The sequence below is a fragment of the Rhinolophus ferrumequinum genome, chromosome 23 (genome assembly GCF_004115265.2).
Source record: "Rhinolophus ferrumequinum isolate MPI-CBG mRhiFer1 chromosome 23, mRhiFer1_v1.p, whole genome shotgun sequence".
NCBI classification, from domain to species: domain Eukaryota; kingdom Metazoa; phylum Chordata; class Mammalia; order Chiroptera; family Rhinolophidae; genus Rhinolophus; species Rhinolophus ferrumequinum.
Window position 1 is genome coordinate 15,346,425 of NC_046306.1, and position 14,514 is coordinate 15,360,938.

The 14,514-nt window shown below is 40.9% G+C and overlaps 1 protein-coding gene across 3 annotated transcripts in view; it reads left to right on the forward strand.

Annotated features, from left to right (window-relative positions):
• CHD6 (chromodomain helicase DNA binding protein 6) overlaps positions 1-14,514 on the forward strand; it is a 181,118-nt gene that overhangs the window by 88,383 nt on the left and 78,221 nt on the right. For all 3 annotated transcript variants that reach the window (XM_033094536.1, XM_033094538.1, XM_033094537.1), the window contains 9 exons: positions 64-126; positions 966-1,024; positions 1,704-1,821; positions 6,557-6,643; positions 6,843-6,977; positions 10,576-10,697; positions 11,903-12,146; positions 13,308-13,484; positions 14,079-14,222. In XM_033094536.1, the coding sequence (XP_032950427.1) occupies positions 64-126; positions 966-1,024; positions 1,704-1,821; positions 6,557-6,643; positions 6,843-6,977; positions 10,576-10,697; positions 11,903-12,146; positions 13,308-13,484; positions 14,079-14,222 (1,149 nt within the window). The remainder of the gene's footprint in view (positions 1-63; positions 127-965; positions 1,025-1,703; positions 1,822-6,556; positions 6,644-6,842; positions 6,978-10,575; positions 10,698-11,902; positions 12,147-13,307; positions 13,485-14,078; positions 14,223-14,514) is intronic.

The window sequence follows — 14,514 nt, forward strand, 5'->3', positions numbered from 1 at the left end:
CAGAATTATTTATTGTGTTCCGTGGTGCCAGTGATTCTCTTTCTTTTTAACCTCCATCTCCAGGAGCCTCCAGAAGATGACGCAAACATCATTGAAAAGATTCTGGCATCTAAGACCGTCCAGGAGGTCGGTGACTGATGTTTCTGGCTTTCATGTCACTTGCACTGATTACATCCGCTGTGAAGTGATATTGGGCTAGAGAACCTGGAATGATTCTCCTGGCTGGAATGAGAGCTGGGCATGAACATTGGCTAGTCGACACTTACTTTCACCCCCACGGAAGATTTAGGACGTGAAATTCTTAAATGTTTGAGTATGGCCCAGTCTGATTTGTTTCTCCGTTGTGATGCTTGCAAAAGGTCTTTATCCTTAGTTGCGGTAGCCCATTGAAAGTCGTCAGAGGGCCAAGAGGAAGAGATGGGAAAAGAGTCCTAATAAAAACACGTAGGGTTTTTTCCCTTTAGCTATCTCAGTGCCGCTGTAGGAATCCTCTAGAGAATCCTGGAGGGAAAGAGTGTTGGTGCCAGTGCGAGCGTACTCGGGGTTTCATCTTTACTTCAAATATTTATGATCATGAGCTTCATTGCTTTGAACAGGAACACCACTGGTGTTTTGGGGTGATGGTCAGGAGGGACTCCAGAGATGTACACTCTTCCTTCTCCACCAGGCTCTCGTCCTGACAGCCCTCAGAGCCCTGAGCCAGTTTGGGCTTATCAGCTGATCACTGTCCCAGCCTGGACCTTAGAAGGGCACAGGAGGATTTTTTTTTTTTAACCTTATAGCTAGCTGTATATCTAACTTTTGAGAAACCTCAATAGCTGTCAGAAAAAGAGATGGGAAAATGAAAATACTCTTGAGACGTCAGTAATAAAACCGGGCAGAGGTCTTGATTTACCTGTTTTCTTTTGTCACATAAAGGTGATATGCAGGGATCTGGGCTGATAACTTCTTTCTCTTGGTTACAGGTTCACCCAGGAGAACCCCCATTTGACTTGGAGCTATTCTACGTTAAGTATAGAAATTTGTACGTCCACTTAATGTATTATTTGTATTTGAATTTTATATGACTAAAACTTCCTTTCCGTCATCACATCATCATCTCATTTTCCAAGAATGGCCCCTAACGCATGACCCACAGATGTTGGTTGACTCTGGTTCACCTTAGGCAGTAGTGCTCAGCAGTGGCTGCACAGAAAATCACCTGGAGAGCTTTTAAACTACTGGAGCCCTTGCTCCACTCAGGACCTGTTGACTCAGACTCTGGGAGTAGGTCCTGAGGATGGGTGTTTTGTAAAAACTCCCTGTGCAGTTCTCTTTTGCTCCCAGGGTAGAAAACCCTTGTCCTTATAGCCTATACCTTTCCCCTCTTACATTTTTCTTTCTTTGTCTGCTACCTGCCCACTACCACTAACATGTTTTAATGATAGCCTGCCTACGTCTGCCCGCCCTCTGCTCTGAGCCAGTTTCTATAGAAGCTGCAGAGTGATCTACTGCTTGGAATTGCTGCATTATTTTATTTTCTGTTTTTGCCCTTAAGAAGGGCTTTGCCCTTCTTTGCCCTTAAGGGCAAAGTCCAGCAATTTCACAGCAAACCACTCCATTGCTTCTGTGTTAGGTGGTCACCCTGTTCATTGAAACACTTTAAAGCTCAAATGATTAGCTCGTTTATGTGCTTGTCTCACAATTTATGTGTCATTGGATAGTTCCTACTTACACTGTAAATGGGCCACAATGGAAGAGCTCGAAAAGGATCCTCGCATCGCACAGAAGATCAAGCGATTTAGGAATAAACAAGCCCAGATGAAGCACATTTTTACTGAGGTGAAGTAGTATTTACTGACTCATTTGACCACTGCTTTTCTTGCAGTATTAAGTACTGGGTGTGAGTTCCTTAAGGTTGAAGTCCTGTACAGATCCATGGCTTAAGTCAAATTGCTAATTGTGCACTGATTTGCAACAAAACTAGTGCAGATTTAAGCCAAAGAAAACAAATTACCCACCAAGGTATGAAGATCAAACCTTACATACTGATATAAGAGCGAGCATCTTGCTCGGGGTACTGATAAGTCGAAGCTGGGGCAAGAGGAACCTGCACACAATTCTTTCACCCCCTCCCCAGAGGGCAGTTCCAAAACCCTAAAGTTTGACTGTAAATAAACACAAAGCTAAAATGTTAAAAAATAAGTAAATTTACATAAACTTGGTACTTTCTAAGTATGGTGCTTACTGCAAAAGGAAGGATTGATGGATTTGAATATTAAACAAATCTATAATATGTACACATTAGAAAACACCACAAACAAATCTTAAAGTAAACAATTAGAAGATATGAATATACATTACGTACATTTACCTATTTTCTAATTATATACATGCACACATACATATATACAGCATATTTTTCTTAATCTAGTATGAGAACCTTCCTATTTATATTTATACACACATTCACGTTATACACACACATATATAACAAATAGTTTAATAAGAAATGCCCTTATAGCTCAATAAGAAAAATATAAAACACCAAATAGAAAAAAATGGATACATTAACAGGGGAGTTAGAAAAGAAGGAAACTTGGGTCATTAACCATACAAAAATGTAGTCAGTTTCACTAGTTAGTAGTCAAAGGCATGCAGATTGGGAATTCTTTTTTTTTTTTTTTTTTAAGTTACCAAATATTTGAATATTTTAAAAATAAGGATTATCTATTGCTGGTGAGGAGGTAAGGAAGAGACAACCACTTGTATATCTTTGGGTGGGGGCATAACTTAGTATGACCTGTAGGAAAAACAGTATGACAGCAAACATCAGGTGTCTGAAAATTTGCATATCCTTTGTCCCAGCAATTATAATTCTGTCATTTATTGTAAGGAAACTATCAAGTCTTTGTGCAAAGAATTAACAATGATAAACAGTTGTTTGTATGGGTGAAAAATTGAAAACAAAGTGTTAGACAATAGACATTTGTTAAATTATGATACATCCCACAGAATGGAATACGGTGCAGCTAGTAAAAATACTGGAGAACAGTTATTAATGACATAGAAAGTCTCTTCTCTGGTTGATGGGATTGTGGTGCTTTTTATTTTCTTTTCGTTTTTTAAAAATTTTTATTGGGGAACAGTGTGTTTTTCCAGGACCCACACAGCTCCAAGTCAAGTCATTGTTTTCACTCTAGTTGTAGAGGGCACAGCTCACTGGCCCATGTGGGAATCAAACTGGTGACCTTGGTGTTATTTATGAGCAGTGCACTCCAACCAACCGAGCCAACCGGCCACCCCTATTATTTTATTAACGTGTAATTTTTCAATTTTATTTAGATAACTTGAAGCAATAAAAATTATTCTTAAAATGTAGTCACAAGTATTAGACTTTAAGAGTGCACTCAGATGCCATCAAATTATAGTAGATGGCTGCACATACTTACCACTTAATTACACAGTTTGTACTCCTTTTCCTCAAGTGACAAAAAATTGTTTTAGGATAATGTCACTAAGCATTCTTCTTGTCCCAAATGGGGTCCTTCCTTTTTAGCCTTACCGTTTAGCCCTCGCCCTTTCCGTAATTATTCATAAGCCTGTGAGAACTGCTTTTCATGGCATTGTTCTTCTGATAGAGAATCTAGGAAAGGAAGGTTACGACTAGAATCGGAAAATCCATCTTGAAGCCCCGTTGGATACTCTCCCTCTATTCCTGGAACATCTTTTCACACCTCTATTTTAGCCAGTTTTTTTACAGTGTAGTAACTTGTTTACATGTCTGCATCTTCCATTTTGAGCCCTGTGAGACAGACGGCCCATGTCTTCCTCATATTTCTGTCCCTGGTCCCAGGTAGGCACAGGATCAGTGCTCAAGTGATTATTTGGTAAGGGATTATTTGGTTTGCCTTATGCTGCAGAACCTTCAGCATTTCCCATTTTCTTGGAATAAAACCCAGATTCCTCAGTATAGCTTACAAAGCCTCCTGTGTCTTATTTTCTGATTGATTCCCAAGGGAGTGATTTTTCCTTGTTTGGGTATAGAGGAAATTGTGTTAGAGTATGTAGAAATAATGGAACACCGTGTTTTCCTGAAAGTAAGATCTAACCGGAAAATAAGCCCAAGCATGATTTTTCAGGATGACATCCCCTGAACATAAGCCCTAATGCGTCTTTTGGAGCAAAAATGAATGTAAGACCCGGTCTGATTTTCGGGGAAACATGATAGGAGTTCATATTCTTGTCAGGAGGAAGGCATTTGAGAAGATTGGAAGGCCTCATGAAGTCAAGGAGTCATAGTGGGGAGTAGTTTCTGTAACACTGTCATTGATCTTGACCTCTTTAACATTTTTATTAATACCTTGGGTAAATGATATTCTTAGGACATAAATAATAACTTACTTTTGGACAGAGCTGGTTCCTGTCTGTTATTTCCAGATGCCTTATGAGGTAGCCAGGGCAGAGGGTATCCATGGGAAGGACGTTCAGGCTCGAGAGGCTGCGAGTTCCCACACTCTGCAGAGGTGGAGGCCTTCTGACTGAACCCTGAGTCTTTCTGAAAACCAGACCCCAGGCGGGGAGAATAAATGACAACATCAAAGTTTAAGTTTTCCTGCACAGGCCAAGATGAATGAAATATAATGACCAGAAATAAATGTAATGTCGTACATTTGTATTTTAATGACTTTTTACAACTTTGGAATGGGGAAAATGACTGGATAGGAGTTCTAGGGAGAAAAGATATTGCCAATTTAATTACAAGTTTACTGTTAGCCAAGAGTAGGATATGGCTGCTTAGAAAGGAACATTAATCCTAGACTGCGCCCACAGAACAGTCCTGCTATGCCTTGCTCCTTTCATTCCTAAGTTTGTTTCTGTTTCTTTTTGGGTACCAGGACTCAGTGAGGGACTTTGCAAAACCTGAGGGCAACTGCAGGAGAACTGTAAGAGTCAGTGGTAAAGGGGTAGAAGCATAGCTGAATGACTGAGAGCAAAGGTGGAAAGCAGACTACACAGTGCTAGGAGCCTGGTCTCTGGGGCCAAACTACCCTCCCAGCACGCGCACACACGCGCGCGCACACACCCCACCCCCAGCTCCTTCAGACTCTGTGCTCATCTGTGTAAAGCAGAACTAACAGCATCGACCTCACAGACTACCTGGGAGGATTAAATGGCACCGTGTTTATAGAAATGCTTAGCATGGTGCCTGACCCAGAGGCACTATTCCATAAATGTTAGCTCTCTCTTCATGAGGGATCTAGAAACATGGCATCTGAAGAACAGTTGAACACCCAGGGTTATTTAACCCAGATAGGGAGGAGATTGTTGAAGAGCCAGCACAGAGGAGAGAATCAGCTTCGTTACTGCGGCTTGTAGAGGAAGCAGTTCACACCAATGAGTCACAGTTCCAGGATGGAAATTAGGCTGTAATTTAATAGGAATAATGATAAAGATCACGCTGCTACTTCCGAGCCGGCAGAGGTAAAACTGTTGGCAGTGGGTCACGTCCTATAGTGCAGTATATTTCTGAACATGGGAATAATTGAATCTGAGGGTGGGTTTGCCAGGGATGCTATAAAAAGTATTTCTGAATTGATTAGAAGATGAAAATAGATAGCATCTAACGTACCTTCTAACTTAAGGGGCAGTGAGAACATTCCAGCAGTCCAGGAGCAGGGCTTCTGGGTGAGAAAGACCTGGGTAAACGTAGCAGTTCCCACAGCTCTGGGCCCTTAGCCACATTACTTATTCAGCCTCTCTGAGTCAGTTTTCTCATCTGTAAAGTGATTATAGCATCTATTCCATAAAGTAGTTTTGAGACTTTAAATGAAAGCACTTAGCGTAACTCTGGCCACACATGTAATATTTCTAAATGTTGTTTATTATTTTGTAAGTACCCTTTTTTTGAAGCGTAATGATAAATAAATCCTAACGGTATTTAGCTCAGTGAATTTTTACAAAATAAACACATCTGCGTAACTACCACCTAGATCAGGAATAGAAAATTATCAATACCTCGAAAGCGCCCCTCATGCCTTCTTCCAATGTTAGCCGTTATTGGTGTTGATATTAAGAAAGAAACTAGGGGGCAGCCAGTTAGCTCAGTTGGTTAGAGCGAAGTGCCCTTAACAACAAGGTTGCCGGTTCGATCCCCGCATGGGCCACTGAGCTGCTCCCTCCAAAACTAGATTGAAACAACTGCTTAACTTGGAGCTGATGGGTCCTGGAAAAACACACTTAAATAAATAAAAGTTTTAAAAAAGAAAAACAGAAAGAAACTGTAATTCTGAGTTTCCAAGGGTTATCTTTGGAACAAGGAGCAGTAAGAAAAAGGGAGTCCTCATGCTGATTTTTGTGGTGCTGGGTGACCAACAGGAAAGTCTTTCCCTGGCCGTGATGTAGTCCATATGACGTGGTGGATTCCTTTAAATTTAGTCATGCAGAGCAGGACTTAGGGACAGTGAAGAAACATCTGTGAGGTGGCTTTTAGTCTTAAGTGAACTTCTCATCTGTGTTTCCTGATAGGGTCCAGAGAAGGGGGCACTTTTTAACTGTTCTCCTCTGTTTGCATTAGCCTGATGAAGACTTGTTCAACCCAGACTACGTAGAAGTTGATCGCATCTTGGAGGTGGCCCACACCAAGGATGCAGAAACAGGAGAGGTGCGTGTTCTGCCATGTTGACTCTCCGAAAGCGTGTCTTTCCTTCTTACCTCATCGTTTGCTTGTTTTGTTAACATGTGGCCTTTGTTTTAATGGCGTTCATGTGTTGTATTGTAGGATGGTTTTCCAGAGGCCGGCCAGAATATGATCACCTTCTTTAACCTAGTAGAAACACAAGTTTCTCTCCTGTTTCCCACAGGAAGTGACACATTACCTGGTGAAGTGGTGCTCACTGCCTTATGAAGAGAGCACATGGGAGCTAGAGGAAGACGTGGATCCTGCAAAAGTGAAAGAATTTGAATCTCTTCAAGTTCTTCCTGAAATTAAGCACGTGGTAATGTATCCCTATCTCTGACTCCTCTCGTAACACGCAGTTTCTTGAACTTGGTAATCTTGGATGTCCACTGGGCTGTTTTCTATGGTGTCTTACCTTTGGCCATTCCCCCTTTCAGCCTGCATTTCAGAGTGCTTTTCTCCCCAAATCAAACTTTGCTAGCACTCAGGTCAGCATTAGGTCTCACTCTACTTTCGTGTATGTGACATTTAAGAAGCTTGGATATGAGCTTCAATTTCATGGTGTGTGGCTGTTTATGGAGTCAGTAAAGCAGAAGGTGTGAGAAATGCCTGGCTTGGGAAGGAAGCTCAGTCAATTCTTAGTATCTGTCTTTTTTTCTAGTTCTTATCTCTTGCTCCATCAATGATCTCTTTTCTTTGGTTTTTATCCTTTGCCTTTACTCAACTGGAATATTCTTAAGGGGAAGAACTGTCCTTTATCTGTAGATCCCTGGGACTTCGCAGAGAGAATGCAGGTTTTCAATGTACGTTTTATTGAATTGGTTTGTTTTTCTGATTCAGGCTTATTACCACCAAAATGCAAAAAAGTTCCAGAGTACCTGACAAGTAGTTATATACAGAATATCAACAATTAAAAGTAGATGGAATTGGGATAGAGCCTGGTTAAGATATAACTAACATGGGAAGAGAATCAGATTATTCAAGAATATGGATGTAGGATGGAATGATCAGTGTCTATTTTTTAAAATCATCATTTTTATATGAAAAACTCTTATCCAGTTCCTTATTAGTATTATTTGTTTTTATATCACTGGGAAGTTAGGATTCTGGAGACAAGACCTCCGCATTGAACTTAGATCCCTGTCAGAGTCCATCCAAAAGCAGTGTTTTGTTTTTGGGTTTTTTTGGTATATAAAGTACATAAAGGTACATGGAGATGCGGAACTGTGATTAGAAACCTACATGTTTTATAGTGTTTTGTCTACATGACTGATGAATAAATTTCTCTTTCAACCCTCTCCTGTAACTATTATCTGTTTTTAATTCAACTTGTCAGTCATTTATTAACCATCTGCTATAGCTTGTTTCTTGTGTGAGATCTAATAAGAAAGAAGGTACAGGCCCTGCCCCAGCTCACAGTGTAATGGGAAAAGCATGTGTGTACGTGGACTAACAGGGCACCAAGCTAATTGGGATGTGGGAAGCGCAGAGACACACCAGTGTGGAAGCGGAGAGCAGAGAGGATTTCATTCTGAAGCTGATTGTAAGTTATCATTTAGAAGTAATGAGGATTCTTACTTTCTCAGCCTGAATCCCACTTATTTCTTCAGATTAACTCCATGAATTTGGCAAGAGTCTGCATACTCAGGTGTTCTCAGGCAATTTCACTTTACCTTTTTTGCTCTTGTGATGCTGCTGCCCTCTTCATCTCTCAGTGAGCCACAGTGTCATTGCACACTTGTCTCTTTTTGTTTCTGATCTATTTGTCCTCTCATTTAAAATGCACCTTTTGAAATGTTATCTCAAAAATTCTAAATTGGAATGGTAGCAAAAAGTGTAATTAAAGTTGTCGTCTTATGTTAAGAAAAGGTATGGCTCCAAATGATACTTTACCTGAATAAATTTTTTAGGTGTTTTATTCTGGGCTTTGAAGGTTAGAGGTAACCCTGCCAGTCTTGATGAATAGAACATTCTACGTACCTAAAAGCTTTTTGGTAAAAATTGGTTACTTACAAGTAAAATACAGAATTTTGAGAAAGCAAGAAATAAGAGTGTCAATAGTGATTGCACAAAGAGAGAAGCAGTCTTTTAATAGGCAAAACTCACCTTGGAGACTTCAAGAATCAATTGTCTTCTTTTGAACTTAACTCAGTAGCCAGTGAAGGTTGTGGAGCCCTGGGACAGGTTGTTTCTTGTAGCCTGTGTGACTGGCAAGCCAACCGGACTAAGCATTAGAAACTTCTAGCCAATTTCAGGTCTTAGGTGTTTAGGTGGCTGAAATTTCTGGCCAGTGGGTTGTTAAACTAAAACCTTTGGCACTGGGGAATGAGGGAAAACCTTGAGGAATAACGGGATTACCAAGGCAACGGTGTAGAAATCTGCAGTGAAATTCTTTCCTACAATATCTGTAATGCTGAGAGTGAGACACATAAGTCGCTAGAGATGAGGAACATTCCAGAAAGTTTCCCCGTAGTATCTAGTAGAGTAGGGAAGAATGCCCAGTTAAGTGGCTTGCATGGACTTAAAGGATCCAGGACGAATGGTTCCTGTAGGTTAAGAAGATGTAATTTCCTTAAGGGAGCAGACCAAGAGATTTCATATGGAAAATGTTGCTTAAAAGTTTTTCCTTTAAAATGAATTGTTTTGACATAATAAGTTATTTTCTCCGTTATTTCTAAAAACACTTATACCTATGTGCTGGTAATAATATTCAAAAAGTCCCATTTCAAAGGGCTTAGCCTAACTACAGCTGTAGTAATTTGGTAGGTTAGTAGTGATGTGTATTTCTCTGGAAAACCATGGACAGATTATACTTCTCTCCAAATATCAGTTATATATTTGGGAATATTTAATTAAATTTCATATGCAAATGGTTTTGTTTTAGTTAATAACGTATTTCAGGTATAAAGTTTATCGTAGCACCCCAAAGTAGAATTACCAAAGACTAAAATTGCTGTTTAGAAAAAGCTACAATCTCAAAATTATCATTTATAACTGCAGGCATAGCTAAGAATGTTTTTATTTTTAAGACCTAACTTCAGGTCTTTATGGACTCAATTTGTCTATAAGCAAAATAACCAAGTCTGTGTCCAAATAATATAATACCCAAACGAGCAAAATTTTTGGATGGGAAAACTCAATACGTAAAGATTTAAATTTCCCCAGATTAATTGAAATTCCAGTGGGATTTTAAGAGAACTTGACAAATTGATTCTTAAGTTATATGGAATAGTACATAAGATAGAATGGCTAAGACATTTAAAACAAATAATTCCCCATCAGATGTAAAACTATAGTAATTAAAAAGTGTGGTTTTACTGTAATAATAGTCTAGTGGAACAGAATGAAGAATCTAGGTACAGCTTCATTGATATATTGGAACTTAGTATATGATAAATGTGTCATTTCGTATCAGCAGGGAAAAGATTATATTTAGAAGTTGGTGTTTAATATGGAAAAATAAAATAATAAGATTGCTATTGTTTTATTTGCAGTTTTGATTATACAAGCTTTTTGCCTGGTATACTGACTCTGGAAACTAATCAGTAAAATATTTGACCCACTGTACTCCACTGTGTTGATACCACAGGCACAAAGAAACCAAAAACCTGACTAATACTGGCTTGCGGGAAAATGAAAGTGTAAATGGAAGTGACATCTAAGAGTTTAAGTAAGACAATATAACACCAAGATTTTAGGTTGGTGTGTTTCTCTTCATTAATTACTTGCAAATTTTAGAGAGGTGTTCTTAGTTTAATCTGGTAAAATCCAGAAAATAGTAACTGCAGTTTGAAGTCAGCTTTAGGGCAGTATTTTGAGATTTACCGTCTTCCCCGTTAGTATTCTGTGTCCCTACCGGCGTTATTCTCCTAAAACCCCATTCTTTACATATTGTGCTCTCTGCTTTCTTCCACTAGGAGCGGCCTGCTTCAGATTCCTGGCAGAAACTTGAGAAGTCTCGCGAGTATAAGAATAGTAACCAGCTCCGGGAGTACCAGCTCGAGGGAATGAACTGGCTTCTTTTTAACTGGTATAATAGGTAAGGGACCAGAACATTCCTGTCTTCCTGGATGATTTTCTTACCAAATGTTTGTCCCTGGGGGAGGATCCTGGCCTTAGCGCTTAGAATAGCAGTAGCGGAGCGGTGAGAAAGTGCCTGGCCGCCGTTGATGTAGACTAGTGATCTTTATACATTAGTCACACCAAGTCTTGATTTTTGTTAGGTATTTCTCTAACCAAAAGGAACGATCTTTAGATATCACTGGCTTAGTGCTTTTTTTTCCCCCACTTCGTCAGTATAGCCAAAAGGTTCAGCTAAACTTAGGTTAGACTCAAAAGATCCTTTAAACATGTTTCCTGTCTCTAAGTCTTTAGCAAGAATTGGCTCTAAAGGGAAGTGGATTTGGATTCTAGCCCCAAGCCTGCTGCTTGGGTGTGAGCCGTGGATGTTCTGGATTTGTGCTGTAACGCTCAGTTGTGGACTGTTTGCCTGATAGTTCCTGTCAGAATTTGATGAAATGTGCAATTTGAGAAAAATGAGTTGAGATTTTAACATTCTGGAATGTGCCCCTTAGGATTGATTTTAAAGACAGCATGTTGTGATGGAAAACACACCAAAGTGGGACTCTGAAGACTTGTGTTCTAGCATAGTCTCTGCCTCTTACAGCACCACCCAGCACAGCTCCGAGGTTGGCTTTCCAGGTCTTGGGTTACCCATGGGTTACATGAGCTGTGAGACGGGATGGGGACCACACCCGTTGGCGTGTCACAGCTCTGTGCAGTCTGTGATTTTGGATCACCAGAAGAGACCAATATTTTTACTCTGATAAGGATTTATTATGTGGGTTAAAAGTCTGTCCTCTGATAACAAATGAAGACAATGAGAATCGTGTCACTTATTTTTGCCTTGGCTTCCATGAAGTTTGTCACGTATAGAAACTGGCTTCGCTTTGAGGCCTATTTTTTTTCTCCTGGTCTCACTATTTTAATTTTTAATATTTTTAGTTTATATTTCAATGGACCTACTTCACGTATTTTCTTGCAAGTTACCGTAGTTCCTTTTTGGAAGTGAGCAGGGTATGAATAATAATAACTGACCTCAGTCACATCTCTGGAAAATGCTGATGAGGTCTTCACCGATGACCTTAGAGGTCAGGGTGTGCTTCTGAAATATCTTTTTAGTTAGAACCGACGTCCACCTCTTTCCTATATTGACGAATTATCTGTATTTCTTACTATCTGCAGAAAAAACTGCATTTTGGCTGATGAGATGGGCCTAGGGAAAACCATCCAGTCCATCACGTTCCTTTCAGAAATATTCCTCAGGGGAATCCATGGCCCTTTCCTCATCATCGCTCCTCTCTCCACCATCACCAACTGGGAGCGAGAGTTCCGGACGTGGACAGAGATGAACGCCATTGTGTACCATGGCAGCCAGATCAGCAGGCAAATGATCCAGCAGTACGAGATGGTGTACCGAGATGCACAGGTGAGCCTGACACGAGTCCCAAAGACCCAGTGACAGCCTTTCTGTCACTTGTCTCCAGGAGTTTTATGCCCTGTCCCTTGGGTTACTGTAGACTGACTTTGTAGTCACGTGTGTCTTGAAGCAGACTTCTTGCCCCTCCCTAGTAGTGTAATTTATGATAACATAGAATTGTAGGGCATGCGTTCCACTCTCTAGATATACCAGAGGCTCTTTTTAGGACACCGAGAGCTTGGCTTCTTGGTTGGTTTATGAAGTTGCTTTTCCATGCAAAAGATTTTATCCGAATTAAATGCTCAGTGAAGAAAGTGAGCAGAAGAATTAGTATACAGAGAATGGGTTCCCAGCAAGGGAATTTAGAGAGGAGGTTAACAGATTTGACAGGGAAGTATACAAAGAAGACAGGATTCACAACAGAATTTTTTTAAGCTTTTTTTTTTTTTTTTTTAAAGTATAATCACGTTGCTGCGTGAGTATGCGTATATGCTTGTCCTGGGCACTAGGTTTTATGATTAAGGAAAGTGAAAATTAAGTGAACCCAATCAGAGGAAAGCCAGTGCTGTCCTCTGGAGCTTCGTAGACAGCAGGCGACACTTGGAGGAAACTGAAGATGTGCTCTAATAGGATGCCGCTGTGCTCTCTAAATGTGATGGCAACCCTGGGACAGGCTCAGAAACGAAGATGTGTCCTGCCTGGTAGCACTCATCCCAGGTGAATCAGGATCATGACTTTGAATCTGTGCTAGAACCCAAGTTACAAGTTGAAATTAATTACATCTGAAAAGTAGCAAAGACGGTTTCCTGGAGCATTCAAGCTATGCATGGTTTAGACCAGCTCATGACTAGGAGCGTGTGAGTCAACACCCATCTGCTTTGCTTGTTGTTACAGTTAATAAATAAAATGTTTCCTTGCTGGGCCTTCCGGACTGCTCATCCGTCTCACCTTTGTGAGGGCACATTTCATCGATGTAATGAGGTCTGTCTCTTGTCTAAATAGCTGGTTCATTCTTACGTTCTCTCTTTTCTCAAATGAGGAAGAGCAGTGTTTCTTGGCTTCTCACCTCAGTCTCAGTGCTTAAGTTGTAGTGCCGTCTCCTCTCATCCACTGTTTGCCGAATGCTCTAGCCTTGGCGTAAAGCTTTGCCTTCTGTGGTGTCGTCCCCAGGGAAACCCCCTCTCAGGGGTCTTCAAGTTCCATGTCGTCATCACAACGTTTGAGATGATCCTGGCGGACTGCCCCGAGCTAAAGAAGATTCACTGGAGCTGTGTGATCATTGATGAAGCCCACAGATTGAAGAATAGGAATTGCAAACTTCTGGAGGGTCTCAAGCTCATGGCCCTGGTGAGCCTTGCAGGCTTTTTACGTGAAGAGTTTCCTTCTGTTGACGATGGCGGAGGCATTCTGCAGGCAGCTTACTTGTGCATAGTCTGTTACCTCTAGATTTTCTTTTTGCCCTCTGTAGCTGTGATAGTATAGGAATCAAATGTGTTTTAGTTATGATCTAGGTTAACAGTGCGACCTTTGCCACAGATTGACTCCCAGAGGGACCCAGGGGAATCTTAAATACCATGAAATTTGTGACCTGGAAATGTAAGGTATTTTGGTTTGTTTCCAGGTCCGTGAATGATCTGGTACCTCCTATTGGCTGAGTGCCCAGTAAGTGGTGGGTTGGCACTCCATAATATTGAGTGAATGAATGAATGGTTGCTTTAATTAACATGAAATTGCTGTTGGAATCAGTGACGTGAAAGGAAGAGTGAGTTGTTTATTAACTGTACTCCCATGAAATGTTGGCACCCTATCTTTTCATAAAAGCGAAACGGAATTGCCCCCATTTGAACACAGAGTGCCCTGGCTGCATTTTCCTACCTAGACATACTGTTTGGGGGCCTACGCAGCCACCCACCCTTCATTGCGTGGTGTTCGTCTATGCAGGAACACAAAGTGCTGCTCACCGGGACGCCCTTGCAGAACTCTGTGGAGGAGCTCTTCAGTTTGCTCAATTTTCTGGAGCCGTCACAGTTTCCTTCAGAGACAGCTTTCTTGGAGGAGTTTGGGGATCTCAAAACGGAGGAACAGGTAAATAGGGGCCTGAACGAGTGAAGAGACGGTGTGGTGAGATTACCTTCACCAGCAAGGAAGGACCAAGCCGTTAGCAAGTTCTAATGTCCTTTATTTAGCTATTTGTTTATGTTGAAGAGGGCAAACTGATGACTAGCAGTTCTGATGACTCCAAAGAATAAAGGAGTCAGCATCCAGAATATCGAGTGTTAACGTAGCAGGCCTCTCGCCTTCACCAGTCTCACGTGTATGTCCCATGATTTTGCCCTCTGCCTCAGGGTCCTGGTGCTTTCTTCCCTCCTCCTTCACC